A 20,125-nucleotide genomic window follows, 5' to 3' on the forward strand; every position below is an offset into this window, starting at 1 on the left:
TCAGAACGCTTTTGACATGAACGCCCACAGACAGATGAATCTATGAATTCACAAACATTACAATATATGCTGCTTTCGTGTTTTCTAGTGACTACATACTTAGGTCTTTAAGTCTCATCCAAGAGAAGTTTAATTATAAACCTTGTTCCATTTTGTTAACCCTCATCTGAGCCACCTTTAAATCACTGTCCTTTCAAAAGAACGGCAATCAGAACTGAGAAGAATAGACCCAATGAAGCACCAGTAATGACCTATTGAAAACATTGCCTCCTCAACTGTTCTATCGATAATGCCTATGCGAATGCACTTCTGGATCGAGTTCAAAATCATATTACACCAGGGAGCTAGTTATGTGTACAAAGATTAGTCATAAGATTGAGACAACAGTAACTTATCCCAAATGGGCTTCATAACATCCTTAAAAACTCCTGGCTCTGGTGCTTATTCAGCCAACATTACAGGAGCCATTTTCCAAGAAGGTAAGTGTGGGATCAGACCTTTCTTTGTACTAGAATCTGTACTAATGCTCTCCAAAAATGATATAGCCTTAGACCCATGTGAAGCAAGATAAACTTAAGAGCATTTGCAATTTCTTCATACGTTTTTCTTCTGCATAACTATAAGCATTCAACAAGGACAGTCTGCTGTACCAAGTCATTTCTGTACCGATTTGGGATAGAATCCAGACTGAAATCCACCCCCTTAGAATCCCATCCATTAATGACTTTCTCAACTGGTTTGCACGTTTAAAATATCTTTCTTGTCAGACATCACAATTTTGACCGCCGTTTGCAGAGATTCTGTTTTATAGGGTCATTTTATAATTTTTTTTTCTTTGTAGGGATGCACCTGGAATGAGGGGGTACATTGTACGAAAGATCTATTTTTATTTGATGTATGAATAGTTTTATCACAGATCGTATATTGTAGTTTGGGCAGAGCCAGGGTGGAGTTAGGAGAGCTAAAGTATATTTATATAAGAACCTTTCTGTGGTACTGGGGGAGTCATTATATGAACAAATTTAATAAAGGTACTGCACACAGTGCCCTGCTATAAAATCATGCTTTTGTATATCTGCATAACTCCTGCTCTCAAGATCTCTGCTTATATTTTGCCTCTGTGTATATTGTTACTACTATTAATTATTCCTATAGATGCACGCAGCGCTTCGCAGAGTCACAAAGAGTAAAAATACAGTCCCTGCTCGAAAGAGCTTACAATCTAAACAGGCAAGACAGACAAACAGGATGTCATGGATACAGTTACGGGAAGGGTTAACCGACAGGCTGGGTTGGAGCGCAGAAAGGAGTACAGGACAATCAAGCCATTGTGACATCACTGATGAGGTTGGCTCTTATTGGTGGAATGAGGCATTATGACATCACAATCTGAACTCTGCTTCCCAAAGACAAACAGGATGTCATGGATACAGTTAAGGGGAACGGTTAATCGGTGGGCAGGGTTGGAGGGCAGAAAGGAGTACAGGACATCACTGATGAGGTTGGCTCTTATTAGTGAAATGAGGCATTATGACATCACAAGCTCGGCTCTGCTTCCCAAAGACTGAAACTCTTCACACTACTACTGCTACTATAGCGCTACCAGACGCATGCAGCGCTGCACAAAGTCACAAAGAGTAAGAAAACAGTCCCTGCTCGAAAGAGCTTCCAATCTAAACAGGCAAGACAGACAAACAGGACGTCATGGATACAGTGAAGAGGAACGGTTAATCAGCGGGCTGGGTTGGAGGGCAGAGGAGTAGGGTTAAGGATTGAAGGCTATATCAAAAAGGTGGGTTTTCAGTCTGATTTTAAACAAGGGAAGGGGCTTGACGGACAAATTCGGGTCATTTATTCCAGGCATAGGGGGGCACCTAGATGAAAGGAACGAAGTCTGGAATTGGCAGTGGAGGAGAAGGGTAATGCTAAGAGTGACTTAACCGAGGAACAGAGTTCTCCGGGAGGTGTATAAGGAGAGAGAAGCGAGGAGAGATATTGAGGGGCAGCAGAATGAACACACTTGTCTATTGATACCATACTTGTACAAAGCACTGCTCTTAAGCTGTCCATAAGCTATCCATGCTGTACACATATCAGCATGATGCCTTGAAGGAGCTTTGAAAAAGATCAGCATCGCCACATCCCTGTATTTGATTCATATGTTTTGGAATACTTCAGTAAAAAGGGGATTTATAAATGTTCAGCTCTTATAATACCTTTAAAAATTCAGTGGCTCCCAAAATAGATTTTTGCCTATGCAAGTTAGCTGCTGGGAGAAAGCAGAGTTAGAAGGGGAGGGACAGTCTAAAGGTCCTCAAAGTTCAGGATTCTGTTTCCTATAGGGCCAATCCATCTTCATAAAGTTCTATGGATTTTTCTTTAAGGAAACTATCCAAACTGTTTTTAAGCCCTGCTGAGCTAATTGCTTTTACCACATTCTCTGGCAATTAATTCCAGAGTTTCATCACACATTAAGTGAAAAAATATTGTTTTCAATTTGTTTTAAACGCACTGCCTATTAGAATCATTGCGTGCCCCACCCCAGTAAACAAGTGATTCATTCTACCCATTCCACTCCACTCCACATTTTGTACATCTAAGTTTATCCAAGTTTTCTTTTAAATTTTTTTTATTTAAATTTTTATCCTATCCTCCCCAAAATCTCAGAATGGGTTACAGGAAGATAAACATAAAATAAGTCCATGGACATGACAGATACACTCGGGAAGTACATAGAAGGAGGCAATAAGAGCTAGAGCCTAATTGATGGAGTTATTTCTAGGGAGAGGAGTCTGTTGTATTGAGCGCTTACTATCCCATCATATATTTTTTTTAAAGCACCAAACCTGGGCAGCTTACAATCTAATCATACATAGAAGGAGGGGGATATAGAAAGACTTAGGACAGGATAGTTGTGCGATGGGAAGACCTACAATTTTTGGATAGAAAAGTATGAGACACAAGGAAATGGTGTTGTCGTTTCAGGAGCTTTCTTTACTTTTTTTTAGGTGAATGCGTCTGTGAACAAGAATGATTTCATTTTGATTTTAAAATATCTAAAGATGGTCAATTGGCCAAAACATTAAAAGTGATAGATGAGGTATTGCTGGTGAGGGAGTCAATGACAGTCCCGGGAGTAAAATTGGACCCAGGACTTAGAATGAGCTGTCAAGTGGTAAAGACAGCGCAAGTATGCTTTGCACAGATACATTTATTGTATCGTTTAAAACCAATGCTGTCACCAGTTGACTTTCGTTCTGTTGTACAAGCAATGATTTTGTCGCGGTTGGACTACTGCAATGTCCTGTACCTGGGAATAACTAAAACCAGGCGCAGGGCATTGTAGGTGATCCAGAACGCTGCGGCCAGATTGATAACTGGAACGCCAAGATATAATAATAATAATATCGAACTTTATTTTTCTATACCGTCATAGTCGAAAGACTTCTAGGCGGTTCACATTCGAAGAAGGCTGGACAATCAGCGAAATACAGGATGTAAGAAGAGAGGGTTACATAAGAATTGGGTCAAGGAACTGCAAAAAAACAGCGAAGTTACATCGAGGTAGAGAGAGGGAGAATATGTCATTTGGAGGCTTCTGTTTAGGAGATGAATTTGTCAAACGGGATGGGTTTTGATTGATTTTCGGAATGCGCCGTAGGTCAGACTGGCTCTGTTTATGTAGTTGTCCAGCCAGGGCTGCCTGCTTGGAACTTGAAAGTCCTGTCCAGATAGGATTTGTATTTGCAGCCTGTGATTTTGGGGTGAGTAAATATGTTTCGGTTTCTGGTTGGTCTTATGGGGTTGTGAAATATGAAGTGTGGTAGCAGGTAGGAAGGCGCTAGACCCCAGACCTGCTTGAAACAAATGCAGGCGAATTTGAACAGAATGCGTGCCTCCATCGGTAGCCAGTGCAACTTTTTTGTAGTAAGGGGTAATATGGTCATTTTTCCTCAATCTGAAGATCAGAGGAACTGCTGTGTTTTGCACTATATTTAATTAATTAATTAATTATTTTTGGTACCGTTTTTTTTTTTTGATACCTAGTTAAACATATGAGCATGTTACCCCATGTCTCCGACAACTGCATTGGCTACCAGCTGTATTTAGAATCTAATATAAAGCAATTATGCTATATCATCCATTTCTATATGGCACGATTCCTGAATTTTTTAAGAGTTTGATGTCTGGTTACCAACCATCGCGATCATTGCGTTCTGAAATTTAAGCACTGTGGAAAACAAAGGCCAATCCCAAGTCTGTGGAAACGAATGCTATGACCTTTTCATGTGCAGGAGTAAAACTGTGGAATGGCCTTGTTGGCCAAATTCGGAAATGTGGCGATAGTGGTTCATTCAGGAAACTGCTGCCAATGCATTGCATTTATTTGTAGACGCATTTCTTTGAGCGTTTGACCTATTGTAAGGATCGAACCGTTCTGCTTTTGCTTTTATTTGTTCTGATCTGTTTCAATATTTTATGCACGTAACTTTATCGTAAACCGTTTTGGAATAAAATGGTACAGAAATTTTAAAAAGAAATGAACGAATAATGTTTGTTTTTCTTAAGGTTTGAGGTGGGTGATTCCAGTGGTGGGGGCCCTGTACTGGAAAGATTGCTTGTCTTGTGTGAGAATGGACAATTTCACAAAATGTAGGTATTGTCTGAAGTTTTTTTTGATGAGGATCTTTGATACCTGAATCTACTGTACATGAAACTCTCAAATTCTCTCCCTATAAGTCAATTACCATCCTTTAAGTCTTCTCTTTTTCCCTATCTCCCTTCCTCTGCCCCTCTCCTCTTTCTACCTTCTCTCTGTAAGTCACCTTGAGGCTGCATAGGTATACACGACACACAAATAGAAAATTAGATTAGACTTAGAGTTCTTTGATTTGAGTAAGGGGTTAGTAAGCGAGAATGGTAGGGTGGGTTGTCTTGCATTCATGTTTTAAATCCCAAAAGCAGAATCTTATAAATGATGCAATGAGATAATGGTAACCAACGGGCAAAATGATAAAGGGGATATAATTTTTCTCGTATGAGGAAAGATTATAAAGATTAGGGCTCTTCATGTTGGAAAAGAGACGGCTGAAGGGAGATATGATTGAAGTCTATGAAATCCAGAGTGGAGTAGAACGAGTACAAGTGGATCAATTTTTCACTCCATCAAAAATTACAAAGACTACGGGGACACTCGATGAAGTTACAGGGAAATACTTTTAAAACCAATAGGAGGAAATTTTTTTTCACTGAGAGAATAGTTAAGCTCTGGAATGCATTGCCAGAGGTTGTGGTAAGAGCGGATAGTGTAGCTGGTTTTAGGAAAGGTTTGGACAAATTCCTGGAGGAAAAGTCCATAGTCTGTTATTAAGACATGGGGGAAGCCTCTGCTTGCCCTGGATCGGTAGCATGGAATGTTGCGATGCTTTGGATTTTGGCCAGGTACCAATGACCTGGATTGGCTACAGTGAGAACGGGCTACTGGGCCTGATGGGCCATTGGGCTGACCCATTAAGGCTATTCTTATATTCTTATGAGGGGTAACATGATCAAATATACCTGCACCAGTGATGAGTTTTATTGTTGTATTTGGTATTACCTGAAGTCTATATAAATCTTTCTTTGTTAAGCCATTATATAGGGAGTTGCAATAGTCCAATTGACTAATAACCAAGATATTTATTGCAAGAGAAAGCATTAAGGATTTGATTGAATGGATTAGTCGTAGTTTAAAGAAACATTTTGTTCACAAGCAAAAAAATCTGTTGACGAAAGGAGAGGGTTGTATCTAGGATAATGCCCAAGATTTTTACGGTGGGTTCTAGCGGTAGCATCGAGAACATATCTCTGTTGGTTGAATCAAGGATGTTATGGGCATGTTCGAGAAGAGTGTGAAGCTGGATTTCTGTGGATTGATAATGAATCTGTTTTTGCGCAGTCAAGGATGGCGTGTTTTGAAATCAGAATTTGTGGGTTCAAGAGGGCAAAGTAACTGGAGGCCATTGGTGTATGCGTAAGGAGTGAAATCTAGTGACTATGCCAAGGTAAGGAGAGGAGCGAGGAAAGTGTTAGAAAGTGCTGGTGATGGTAGTGAATCCTGAGGGACACCTAATGGTAGTGAAAAGGATTCTGATGTAATGTTCTGGAGGGTAATTTTGTGGGATCGATTGGAAAGGTATGAGCTGAACTATTCAAATGCTTGGTCTTTTATGCCTATTTGGTGTAGCCTATCTATAAGTAGTTGGTGGTGTACAATGTCAAAAGCCAGGATGCACCAGGAAGGAGGCCTAAGGCCCTGATTGGCCCAGGTGCCTAAGGACCCCCACTTATGGGTGGAAAAGGGATGTGGCCTGCACTTTGCAGTTAGCCCATTGTCACTTACCACAAACTGCCACTTTCACAGTTTTTGTATTTAATGCATTTAAATGGCCTACAGAGTATCCAAGGGTAGGGTTTAACGTAGCGGTGAGTTAAACATTTGGTATAATGGCCCGATGCTTTCATTTTTTGCAAGTTCTTTTTTTCTATGACATTATCTTGTATTTTATTTTCCTTTCGCAGATGGGAAATCAGACTCATGTGACAGAATTCCTAATTCTTGGATTCTCAGAATTCCCAAAGCTGCAGCTCCCTCTCTTCGTCGTCTTCTCACTCCTCTACCTGATGGCTGTGCTGGGGAACCTCCTCGTTATCTGGACAGTGTGTGCTGATCGACACCTACACACCCCCATGTATATCTTCTTGGCCAACTTGTCTGTCCTAGATATTGGCTCCCTGACGATAACTGTGCCCAAATTACTGGCAGTCCTCCTGACACAGAGTAATACCATAGCTTTCACTGAATGCATTGTTCAGATGTATTGCTTTGTTTCCTCGTTTGAGATAGAATTTTCGCTTCTTACCGTCATGGCATATGACCGTTATGTTGCAATATGCAATCCCCTTCGTTATACTGTTATCATAAATAAGAGGGTGTGTACTCTTTTGGCAGTTGCCTCTTGGGTAACGGGTTTGCTAGAAACAATACCACACACAATCGTTACCGCTCAGTTTCCTTTCTGTGACTCAAACGTAATCAATCACATTTTCTGTGAACTCACAGCGCTGTTGAAACTCTCCTGCAGGGACACCTCAGTCATTCAGATTATGAACTTTGCAGAGGGAGTGTTTGCCGTCTTCGCCCCGTTTATCCTCACTCTAACCTCCTACGTGTTTATCATCTCCACCATCCTGAAAATCCGTTCTAGAGAAGGAAAAATCAAGGCCTTCTCCACCTGCTCATCCCACTTTACCGTCATAATTCTCTTATATGGGACTATAATGGGAGTGTATATGCAGCCCAAGTCAGGAGACTTAGAGAAACCAAATAAGCTGCCTTTTGCCTTTTATATTTTTGGTCTCCCGCTGTTAAATCCTCTGATTTATAGTTTGAGAAGCAAAGAATTAAATGTGGCCCTGAAGAAAATCTTGAAGAGGAAATTAATATTTTCAGTCATTAAACACGCTGAAAAACTCAACTCAAATAGGAAATAAAAGATGGCGGCCTTAGCATTGTTGCCTTCAATCGGAACATATCTAGTGAATAAAGATTTTTCATTAAGGTTATGACTTTCCTTCCACTCCTTGCTTTTTCCAGCTGAAGTTAGTGAGGGCCTGGGGCCTGGGACTGCCTTCACAACTACCCTCCTAATCTGTAGTCCGTAGGCAGCGGAACACTTTTTTGTCTGAGGGGCCCAAAAGCTCCGCCCTGCCCCAGACCTGCCTAAGTTCTACCCCAGACCCCACCCCCCATAATAATAGTACTAATTGTAATATCATTTCTTCCATTAATTCTTCATGTGCATATTATATTATAGTATGCATATGAATATAATATAATATATTCATATAATATTCATAATATAATATGCAATATATGCATACTATAATATAATATTCTTCATATAATATTATATTATATTATGCATATGAAGAATTAATGGAAGAAATGACATTACAATTAGTATTTATATATAGGCTATCCAGGGAATTCCAGTTATCTCATTGAATTAGCAGCTTAATAATGTCACCAGACTGGATTCGGCAATTCCTCAAACAAGCTTGCTTTATTAAAACAAAGAAGTAAATGGACTCATAGTTCTGTAGGTCTAAGGATTTCTGCTCTCTTCTGAATCAACACTTTAACCCAGAGAATCCCAAGGGCTGGGAAACTGGGAGTGCATTTCACTACTCTCTGTGAAGATTGTGATACTAGGCTTTAAACTTAACAACACCAGATTCATTAGAAGCTGTTACATTCAATGCGTTAACTGTCCGGAATCCCCTGGATAGCCCAGTCACAGTAAAAAGGGAAAAGGAATAGGAATGGGGACTTGTATGCCGCCATTTTGTGGCTTTGGCATTTCAAAGCTTACATTCAAAGCTGTGGGCATTGGAGGCTTAAATGACTTGCCCAGGGTCAACAGAAAGTGGCAACAGTCCTGCTAAAGCAGGGATCTCAAAGTCCCTCCTTGAGGGCCGCAATCCAGTCGGGTTTTCAGGATTTCCCCAATGAATATGCATGAGATCTATGTGCATGCACGTTTCAATGCATATTCATTGGGGAAATCCTGTAAACCCGACTGGATTGCGGCCCTCAAGGAGGGACTTTGAGATCCCTGTGCTAAAGGCACAGTAAAGACTAGGGTTGCCAGATTTTCCAGTCGAAAAATCTGGACCCGTAGACCCGCCCTCAGGCCTAACCAGGTCTACCCATTCCCGCCCTATAATTAAATAAAATGTTTTGCTTGTCTTGCAAATCACTCGCATACCAAGTTACTTGGGTGTCAGGTCAAAAGCGCGCTGGGACAAAGGCGCGCCCAAACAATTGAGCGCAGCGCGGAGGTGCGCGCCGCTCAAAATTACTGTTTTTAGGGCTCTGACGGGGGAGCGTGGGGCTCCGACGGGGGGTTTTGTTGGGGAACCCCCCCCCACTTTACTTAATAGACATTGCGCCGCGTTGTGGGGGGTGTGGGGGTTGTAACCCCCCACATTTTACTGAAAACTTCACTTTTTCCCTGTTTTTAGGGAAAAAGTTAAGTTTACAGTAAAATATGGAGGGTTACAACCCCACAAACCCCCCATAACGCCGGCGCGATGTCTATTAAGAAAAGTGGGGGGGGGGTTCCCCAACAAAACCCCCCGTCAGAGCCCCTAAAACCAGTAATTTTGAGCGGCGCGCGCCTCCACGCTGCGCTCAATTGTCTGGGCGCGCCTTTGTCTTTCGCACCGTTGTCTATGAACCAGTTACTTGCAAACCAAGGTTTTATTGGACATTGCTTCGAGTGCAGCATAACCCAGCTAAAGGCACCTTTAGAAGTGTTTGACAAAAAAAAAAAGGGGGTTTATTATTCCATTGCATTATGGTTCAAAAAACCAGGCTTGGTAGACACACACCCTGATACTTATAAGGAAATATAAGAGTACATACACCGAAAGGGCTCAAGAGAATTATGAGGCAGAAGTCCAGAGATATATCCTAGGCCTAGAGAAGCAGTGGGCAAAGGCATTGTTAGCAATGAGTGCAAAATATAAGGAAAGCCAAGGTAGCCAACCACAAGATGCTTGTGATAAATATCAATTCTCTAATAGCACTTTTATCTTCTTATTACTATTTTTAACGAGGAAAACTCCAGTATGTCCAACTTTGATGTCATATTTAGATCACACCTATTACACTCCTCATTTCAAATAATTTCCACCCAGATCCTCAGCAACACCACCTTAGGCTCAAAAAACTCACTGCCTATACACTCCTCATTTCAAATAATTTCCACCCAGATCCTCAGCAACACCACCTTAGGCTCAAAAAACTCACTGCCTATACACTCCTCATTTCAAATAATTTCCACCCAGATCCTCAGCAACACCACCTTAGGCTCAAAAAACTCACTGCCTGTACACTCCTCATTTCAAATAATTTCCACCCAGATCCTCAGCAACACCACCTTAGGCTCAAAAAACTCACTGCCTATACACTCCTCATTTCAAATAATTTCCACCCAGATCCTCAGCAACACCACCTCAGGCTCAAAAAACTCACTGCCTATACACTCCTCATTTCAAATAATTTTCACCCAGATCCTCAGCAACACCACCTTAGGCTCAAAAAACTCACTGCCTATACACTCCTCATTTCAAATAATTTCCACCCAGATCCTCAGCAACACCACCTCAGGCTCAAAAAACTCACTGCCTAAAGATCAATGTGTCTACTCATCACTGGATCTTCAATAATTAGGAATAAATTTTCACCACTGTCTTAATATATATGTTTATTAAATTATGTACTTTAAAAGAGTACTTAGCTTTGTGGTCTCCGACATGTTTCACCTTTGGGTTTTATCAAGGCTTACATCCCTGGGTTTCAAGTTGTGCAGTGGAGCTCCTGGCTCTAGGTATTGGCCCTCTCCTCACGGATCCGTCCTTCTCTCAGGTTGTCAGTACCTGGACAGAAAAAACACTCAGGATAGCGTGATACAGTTAGAAAAACATAAAGCTAAAGATCTAACAAGACAGGCCATGGTACAAGAAGCATTTAAAGAAATAGAACGATATACAGAGGCCCAATACTCAGGTGGTTCTAAACGCTCTGTCAGGAGTTCTAGATCCAGCAGAACAACCAGATCACACAGAATAGATCATATCAGGTCAGTCAACAACTAGTTCGGCAGCAGTCAGAGCTATTGCTAAAGCAGCAACTGCGCGGGCAAAAGTTCTTTTTAGCCACCAAGAAGCAGATATAGAGAAACAGAAATTGGCCACTGGAGTGAGCTTGGTCGGCAATTTCAGCTTTTGGAACCTAGGACAGTACCAGACTTTACAGTCTGTGGCCCAGAAATATCAAAGAACAGACAAGTTAATCTAATGGGATGGACCGTTCAGGTCTTTAAAAGAACGTAAGAATAGCCTTACTGGGTCAGACCAATGGTCCATCAAACCCAGAAGCCCATTCTCACGGTGGCCAATCAAGGTCACTAGTACCTGGCCAAAACCCAAGGAGTATCAATATTCCAAGGTACTGATCCAGGGCAAGCAGGGGTTCAAGATAAAGTTAGACAAGTTCCTGCTGAACCAGAACGTACGCAAGTAAAGTTAGTCTCTGTTAGGACACTGGTCTTTGACCTGGGGGCCACCGTGTGAGCAGACTGCTGGGCACGATGGACCAGTGGTATGACCCAGGAGAGGCAATTCTTATGTTCTTATGGTCTTTTTCAATAACAGCCTATGGACTTTTCCTCCAGGAACTTGTCCAAACCTGTCTTAAAACCAGCTACGCTATTCGCTCCTACCACGACCTCTGGCAACGTGCTCTAGAGCTTAACTATTCTCTGAGTGAAAAAATTTTCCTCCTATTGGTTTAAAAATGTATTTCCCTATAATTTCATCGAGTGTCCCCCTAGTCTTTGTAATTTTTGACGAAGTGAAAAATCGATCCACTTGTACCTGTTCTACTCCACTCAGGATTTCGTAGACTTCAATCCTATCTCCCCTCAGCCTTCTCTTTTCCAAGCTGAAGAGCCCTAACCGTTTTAGTCTTTCCTCATACGAGAGGAGTTCCATCCCCTTTATCATCTTGGTCGCTCTTCTTTGAACCTTTTTTAGCTTGTTTGACTGCTAAATTTGAACGTGTTGCTGCAGAAAATGAATGACGTTAAATAAATTGAATAAAATATGGGAGCCATTAGAACATGACAGTCATGCGCCTGTTAAACCATGATGATTTGTTTGAACGAGGTGTACTTCCATACGGTATTGTTGTATTTATGATAGTATTAATGAGTAAATGTTAATTGTTACATAAGAACAAAACATAAGAACATAAGAAGTGCCTCTGCTGGGTCAGAGCAGAGGTCCATCGTGCCCAGCAGTCCACTCGCGCAGTGGCCCATCAGGTCTAGGACCTGTGTAGTAGTCCTCTATCTGTACCCCTCTACCCCCTTTTCCTTCAGAAAATTGTCCAATCCCTTATTGAACCCTAGTACCGTACTCTGTCCTATCACGCCCTCTGGGAGCACGTTCCAGGTGTCCACCACCCGTTGGGTGAAGAAAAACTTCCTACCATTGGTTTTGAATCTGTCTCCTTTCAGCTTTTCCGAATGCCCTCTCATTCTTGTAGTTTTCGAAAGTTTGAAGAACCTGTCCCTGTCTACTTTCTCTGTGCCCTTGTTGGTAATGTTCTTCTTTCTCTCTTTTATATATACATATGACTCATGTTATAATGTTCTGTAATTTGTGCAAATAAAAATGATTGAACTTAAAAAAGAAATAGAAATGTCAGTGATTATTCCATAATCTATGTATCTTCCCCCATATTCTACTGTATATATGATACCTAGATTTGGGCATCAAATTTAGGTGAAGGTCCAATTTGTGCATGCAACTTAATTGAATAAAGAGCCATTGGTGAATAATAATTGGACACCAACAACTAATTACTGAGATTAATTGGAACCAATTAGGATTTGCATGCTCATTTGGCTACGTGCTATTCTATATGGCTGTATGCCCAAATCCCATAGCATATAATCAAAAAGGGAATGTGGGCCACGGGAAGGGCATGACTGGGTCAGAGGCATTCTGAGAAGTTGGGCATCTGTGTCAAAATTGGGAACCAGGATTAATATCATGTTTCATCTGGCATATGTCTGGCACCCAGAGTTGGACACAGGAATCCGCTGTAAGCATGCCCTTTATAGAATAGCGCTTACTGCTGATGTGTTCCAACATTAAATTTTTGAGCACCATTTATAGAATCTGACTCCTCCTTCCTCATGCCTAAATATGGGTTACCGCAGTACGTCTGTTTGGAAGCAGGAATATAGGTTCACGTGTGCCAGAGAATGAAGATTACTGGTGACCGGAGCGGCCTCTCTTTAACTTTTATGGGGGCAGTCATCAATGTGGGCGACTGTTAAGACAGACTACCACCATCTTGTGCTAACCTGAACTAAAACTTAGTTTTATAGACCGAGTCATCCACCAAGAGGACATCGACTCGGTTTACAATAATGTAAAACATAATACGTAAATTTGACAAGAAGAAGTAGACTGAAATAGTTAACTTCCAAAATGTCTTGCAAACAAAAAAGTTTTCAGAACTTTACGGAATAAAGCAAAAGAACCTAAACTTCTTAATGTAAGCGGTAAAGCATTCCAGAATTTGGTTAATTTAAAAGCAAAAGAATAACTAAATCTGTTAAAGGTTCTGTTTTTACCACTGAGAGAGGGAAATGTGTATATTGTGTAGTGTTGGAGACTGTAAATTACCAATGTTGGAGACTACGTTACCACCATCTTGTGCTCTTGTGTTTATTGTGCAATGTTGGAGACCATACCTTCAAAATAATTTAAATAGAATGGAGTCGGTCCAGAGGTTGCTACAAAGTTAGTTAGTGGCCTTTGTCATAAACTGAATGGGGACAGAGTTGGAGAACTTAATATGTATACTCTAGAGGAAAGACAAGAGAGAGGGGATATGATAGAGACATTTAAATATCTCCGGAAGGAGAAGGCATAGGGTGAAGTTAAGAGGTGACAGGCTCAGGAGTAATGTAAGAAAATGCTTCGTTACAGAAAGGATGGTAGATGCGTGGAATGGTCTCCCAGTGGAGGTGCTGGAGATGAAGACTATCTGAATTCAAGATAGCAGGGGACAGGCATGTAGGATCTCTTAAGGAGAGGAGAAGATAGCGGATGTTATAAATGGGCAGATTGGATGGGCCATTCCACCTTTATCTGCCATCGTGTTTCTATTTAATGGAATGGGACCTAATTATTAATAACTAGGGTTAACAGTAAAATAATATGTCTTAACAGTAAGCTACATCGATGACTATGTAGGACAAAGGAACCTGTGCAACTTGGAGACCAAGTGTAATTGCCCTGCTCATTTGCACTGAAGCTGGAAATGCCTGGTTTGTCACAAAACTGAGAAAACCGCATAGGTTATGTACGGAATATTAGTCTTAAGAATGAAAAACAAAACCATTATTGTCTGTGTGTCCAGGGATCATATCCCAAAAGGATCTGCCGTCTATATAAATACCCTTAGGTCATTAGAATATTACAGTAAAAACAGCAGAAACTATTAACCAGAGGAAGTGAGTTAGACGTAATTTACTTAGATTTCAGCAAAGCCCTGACATGGTCCCTGAATACACTTCTCTCTGTACTCCTCCTTGGGATCTCCACTAATTGGGTAAGTCTCTCCTATCTGCACCCTTCTCCTCTACTGCCAACTCCAAGCTATGCCTCTTCTCTCTTGCTGGAACAAGCATATGTCAAGCTCCATCTCTGGTAGTATTCAAATCTAGGCTAGAAGCCCACTTTTTCGAGATGACTTTTAACTCTATTCTAAAGCCCCCATGCCTGTTTTATCATTCCCTCACTGAGAAACTCCCTAACCCCCTACTTGTCTTGTTTGTCTGCTCTATTAGATTGTAAGCTCTACTGAGCAGAGATTGTCTCTTGAATGTTTAGTGTACAGCATAGTGTACATTAGTAGTGCTATAGAAATGATTAGAACCTGTAATAATTTGATTTATGCATAGAAACAATGTGAAAATGTTTATGATAAATGTCTCTATCATTTTCTTCTTAATATTATAAACCTTATTATCTATTGAAACAAATTATTAACTACTTAACATTTATGGAATATACCGTTTCCCTGAAAATAAGACCTTTCCCAAAAATAAGTCCTAGTTAAGACTGACCCACAAAGCCCCCTACCCTCCTGAATGTCCCCAATACTCTCCGACTCCATCCTTGACACTAGTGCTGCCTGATTTGCCAAAAAAAAATTGGACTCATCGATTCAGCAACCCCCACCCTTGCTGCTTTAGGAGGCCTCGGGGCGGAGGTACGTCAGTCTCACGGTGGGAGAGTTGGTGGGGTTCTGCTGCACAGGGGGATGGGAGGGAGGGAGGGATAGAAAGATGCTGCACAAAGGGATGGGCGAGAGGGGAGGGAAGATGCTGCACATGGAGGAAGAAAGGAAAGAGGTAAAATTGGGGCCGAGGAGAGGAAGGGAAAGATGATTGTTGTAAATGAAAAAAAATAAGACATCCCCGAAAGTAAGCCCTAGTGCGTTTTTTGGTCCCAAGAGCACACACATCACAACTGAGCCGATGGTTCTTCTCTCTCTGACACTGCAAGAGTGTAGTGACTGTTCTACACAAACAAAGCCTTGCAATACGAATACATACAGTATTTTGTATTAATGTTTTGGGGTTGTGGAATTTCCGTTATTTCTTATGGAGAAATGTGCTTTGATATACAAGTGTTTTGGATTACAAGCATGTTTTCGGAACAAATTATGCTCGCCAACCAAGGTTTTACTGTATATGGAAGCTCTTGATCCAACAGTTTAAGATAGAGCTCTACAGGTCTAGTAGTTACCTGATCAAAATAAGAATGAGAATGATTATGTCATTGAGGGTGAAATTTATCAAGGTGGGCTACCCTTAAGTTGCATTGTTTTAATGTTAACTCCAGATATTAGTAACTAGGGGGTCTTTTACTAAAGCTTTCCAACTGCTAATGGATATTAGTGTTGCTAAGTGATGGATGTCATATTTTATACTTATGGGCCACTTGGTATTTAGGGCAACTATTATCATGTTCTAAGCTTTAATAAAAGGGTCCCGGGTCTCATTGCATAAAATGGGACCTGAGGTAAAGATAGCTCATGTTATCAGTAGCCCAAAATGAACAAAATATACCCCTGCATAGGATTAGATTTATTAAGCTACAGTAAACTCAACTCAACCGTCCTGATACTCAGTTCACAGCACTCGGTGAATTTAAATGTGGTAACCACTGTGGGCTGGATTTGGCCCAGCTATTTAGTGCTGGGTTTGAATCCAGGCATAAACCCCAAATATCCAGTTATCTGGGTACTGGCGATTTTCATCCAGTACCAGATAAGTGCCTAGATAGAGTTAGGATTATAAAAACATTATTAACCTTTTCCTATCGTAATAAATTTTACGTTACGCTGGTTCCAATCGTAATTATTTTAGCAAAGTTTTGTATTATTCACCGTTATCATTTGCGGCTATTGTAAACATAAAGTAAATAAGTCATAAGTCTGTAAATTCAAATATTTTGTGTTTCTGTTGTGTACTGTATGTCCCATGCCATGGGACATACGATGGCAACGACATGTTTGGAATGTCCTGTCAGCCGGGACACACGATAGGAAAAGGTTAAAAAAAACAGTGGAGTAGAACGCGCCAGACCTTAACGCCAGCACTGACCTGACGTTAGTTCTAGAAGCGTAGTGCGTGGGGTAGCGCGCGGTAATTTCCTGTGTGCACTAAAAACGCTAGCGCACCTTAGTAAAAGGAGCCCTATATCTTTAATAAATATTTCCAGACTCTCATCTGATACCTTGTGGCTTTTTCCACTTTTTTTTTTTTTTTAAGTGTCTAATTACTGTCCGTTTTCTCACTTTTCAGCATCCGATGAATGTAAGGAAATGGGAAACGATACCCGTGCAATAGAATTCCTAATTCTAGGATTTTCAGAATTCCCGGAGCTGCAGCTCCTTCTTCTCATTCTCTTCTCACTTCTCTATCTGATGGCTGTGCTGGGAAACCTCCTTATTATCTGCATCGTATGTGCCAATCAGCATCTGCACATCCCCATGTATTTCTTCTTGGCCAACTTGTCCGCTTTAGATATCTGCTTTTTGACCTCTATTGTCCCCAAATTGTTAGCCGTCCTAAAGAGCAGGAATACCATATCTTTTAGTGAATGTATTCTACAAATGTATTGCTATCTGATGTGTGTATGTACGGAGTATGCACTTCTGACTGCCATGGCATATGATCGTTATGTTGCAATATGCAATCCGCTACGTTATTCCATCATCATGAATACAAGAGTCTGTGCGCTTCTGGCAGCTGCCTCATGGGTAATAGGTTTATTAGAGGCATTGCCAGATACCGTTGTCATATCCCAGTTTTCATTTTGTGAATTCAACGTAATCGATCATGTCTTCTGCGAACTTTCGGCGGTGGCGAAACTTTCCTGCTCAGACACCTCTGTCGTTGATATTATGGCCTTTGCAGAAGGGGTCCTGACGGTTATTACCCCATTTATCTTGACTCTGATATCCTATTTGTTTATCATCTCCAACATCTTGAAAATCCGTTCTACCGAGGGAAAAAGCAAGGCCTTCTCCACCTGTTCCTCCCATCTTACAGTCATCATTCTAGCATATGGGACTGTAATCGGAATATATATGAATCCCCAAAAAGAGGAGTCTATGAAATCAAACAAGTTCCCTATCATGTTATATATAATCATTCTCCCTCTGTTAAATCCCATAATTTATAGTCTGAGAAATAAAGAGTTAAAAATGGCTTTAAAAAAAGTCATACGTGGGAAGACAGCATTTTCGATTCATTAAGGAGGCCATTTTAGACCTTCTGTAGGAATTTTATGTATATAAATGGCAAACATATGGAAACATTGATATCATAATGCTGCTATTTCCATGAATAGATGCCACAGATAAATTCTGAAGAGATCTAACAAAATATATACCTGATTTTACACAGACATATATATTTAAGTTGTAAAATTCCATCCTCAGCTTTTCTATCTTCTCTATGCATGGAACAGTCTCCTAGAAGAGGTGGTGGAGACAGAGACTGTGTCTGAATTCATGAAGGCCTGGGATAAGAACATGGGATCTCTCGGAGAGAGAAAGAGATAATGGTTACTGTGGATGGGCAGACTAGATGGGCCATTTGGACTTTATCTGCCATCATGTTTCTGTTTCTTTAACCATAAAGTTTGATGACATCACAATGCAGGTGTAAAGAGTCTTAGCCTATAGGAAGAGGAGATGCAAATGTTAAGAGCCTTAGCCAATAGGGAGAGAAAGAGATAATGGTTACTGTGGATGGGCAGACTAGATGGGCCATTTGGACTTTATCTGCCATCATGTTTCTGTTTCTTTAACCATAAAGTTCGATGACATCACAATGCAGGTGTAAAGAGTCTTAACCTATAGGAAGAGGAAGAGGAAATGGAAATGTTAAGAGCCTTAGCCAATAGGGAGAGGAAGAAATAATGGTTACTGCAGATGGGCAGACTAGATGGGCCATTTGGCCTTTATCTGTCGTCATGTTTCTATGTTTCTATGACATTTAGAAGAGTCAGTTAACCACTCATTCAGCCAGGGACATAGAAGAGTGATTGTGGGAGAAATTGTGCCTAATCCTCTAGTAATTATTGTTTTTAAAAGGTCACCTATTTAAGCAAGCATTTCAGGGATACTTAAACAGGGTAAGCAATGAATTGGTAGTAGAACCATACTGGTGTACAGTCAGAAACAGCCTTAAAATTTCAATGATGTCCTGTTGCATCTTCTTAAACTGCTTTCTGCTATGCATTTTTTTTTTCTTGTCTGTCCTTCATCTTGCATCGCGTAGGTGCTCACACAGCTCGTTAAGTGGTTCGCCATACCACTGTTTCCAGTTGTTAGCCATAAGGTTTCCTTATATATGATACACTTTTGGACCCCCCCGAGGAAGGAGTGTTTTTTCGAAACACGGACTGTGTCGGGTCCTGGTTCACCAACCCCTTTTGCATACAAACTATTTTATGACTATATATTTATGTTTGTTCAGTAAAGACCTGGCGTCTTGTACACCATCCCTGCAGTTTTTGCTTTTGTTCTTTTATCTGGTTTTTTTTACAGTGTTTGAGCTTGATGCACTAAAAACAAGTACCTGCCAAAAGACCATCTAGGAGCAGCATTCCATGCTACCAATCCAGGGCAGAAAGTGGCTTTGCCCATATCTGTCCTGGATGGAACTTAGACGTTCTGAGCTAGACCTGCTTAAAAAGTGTCTAAGTGCAAAAAAAAAGTACCCAAACTGACCCGATGACCACAGATTAAGTTATGACATCCCACACACACCCAGTGAGCCCCCTCCCACTCCACAAAATCTGAACAGGAGCACCTGGTAAGGGAAAGCCTAGAAGAGCTGAACACAGGTATCTTAAATAGCCTGGTGGGTTGGCTAGTGAACCACAGAGAAGAGAACCCAGGCCCATAAGCCACTCTAACCATTACATTTCTGGTAGAAAGTATGAGGCCACCAAAACCCTACTATAATGCTATATAGTATAGGTGCCACCTGCAGTCCTAACGGCTGTTGGGGTGGAAGACAAGTGGGTATAGTAGGTTTTCGGGGAGTTTGGAAGGGCTCAGTATAAATTATAAGGGGTATATGGTGCGATGTACATCCGGCACCCTATATGTGAAGTTCACAGCAGTGCCCGCTAAAGTGCCCCACTGCTCTGTTGATATGTCTGTGTGGCCAGTCCATTACAATGCTGGCTTCTCCCATATCCAAATGGTCTGTATTTGGACATTTTGAACTTGGATGGTTTTTTTGGTCGAAAATGGTGATCAAAGTTGGACGTCCTAAAGTTGGATGTCTTGGTGGCCAAAACGACTAAGTAGGCGATTAAAAAAAAAAAAAAAAAAAGAGAAAAGGATGTCTAGCTATTTTGCCGGTTTCAAAAATTGCTGTGTCTCTGCTTCCAACTTTGGACATCTTGAAGAAATCATCCAAAGTCGGACGTAGAAGTCCTATCGAAAATGCCCAGTCCCTCCTGCCAGATGCTCCACCTGAAAGGTAGGTGGCTACCGGACTCCCACTCCTCAGCCCAGCTGGAACCCCCCCTAGCCCAGTCAGACCCTCCCCTCCAGCCCAGCCAGACCCGCATACTTTTTTTTGTTGGCCAGTAGGTCGGATGCTTCTTGGCACGTCGGCAGGCCCTTCACCCGAAAGGTGGGCCTTCCCTTCCCGGTGCATTGTGGGATGCACCGGGGAGGGGGGTCTAAGGCCCTGACTGGCCAGATTCCTTAGGCCTCTCCTTTGGGGAGTGGCCTACGGGATCTGGCCAATTGGAATCTTGGGCCTGTCTACCAGTGCATTCTGGGACGTGCTGGGAGTGTGGCCTAAGATTCCGATGAAAGGAACTGATAAATTCAGAATAGTAGGAAAGCAACATGGTATTAAAAGGGGAGGGAAGTGGCCTAATGATTAGAGCTGCT

General features: G+C 41.4%; 1 protein-coding gene across 1 annotated transcript; it reads left to right on the forward strand.

The window, feature by feature from the left end:
• The first annotated feature begins 400 nt into the window (after positions 1–400).
• On the forward strand, positions 401–17,458 carry LOC117349783 (olfactory receptor 1F1-like). Its single transcript, XM_033923377.1, has 3 exons — positions 401–479; positions 6,562–6,699; positions 16,503–17,458. The coding sequence occupies exons 1-3, from the start codon at positions 401–403 to the stop codon at positions 17,456–17,458; spliced, it is 1,173 nt and encodes a 390-aa protein (XP_033779268.1).
• The last annotated feature ends 2,667 nt before the right edge of the window (positions 17,459–20,125 follow it).

This window comes from Geotrypetes seraphini, chromosome 16, assembly GCF_902459505.1.
Source record: "Geotrypetes seraphini chromosome 16, aGeoSer1.1, whole genome shotgun sequence".
NCBI lineage: Eukaryota > Metazoa > Chordata > Amphibia > Gymnophiona > Dermophiidae > Geotrypetes > Geotrypetes seraphini.

Coding starts and splice junctions, on each gene's coding strand:
- LOC117349783 (XM_033923377.1), top strand. CDS start 401: ATGGGCTTCATAACATCCTTAAAAACTCCTGGCTCTGGTGCTTATTCA. Junction 480..6,561: donor AGGAGCCATTTTCCAAGAAG/GTAAGTGTGGGA, acceptor TTCCTTTCGCAG/ATGGGAAATCAGACTCATGT. Junction 6,700..16,502: donor ACCTCCTCGTTATCTGGACA/GTGTGTGCTGAT, acceptor CTCACTTTTCAG/CATCCGATGAATGTAAGGAA.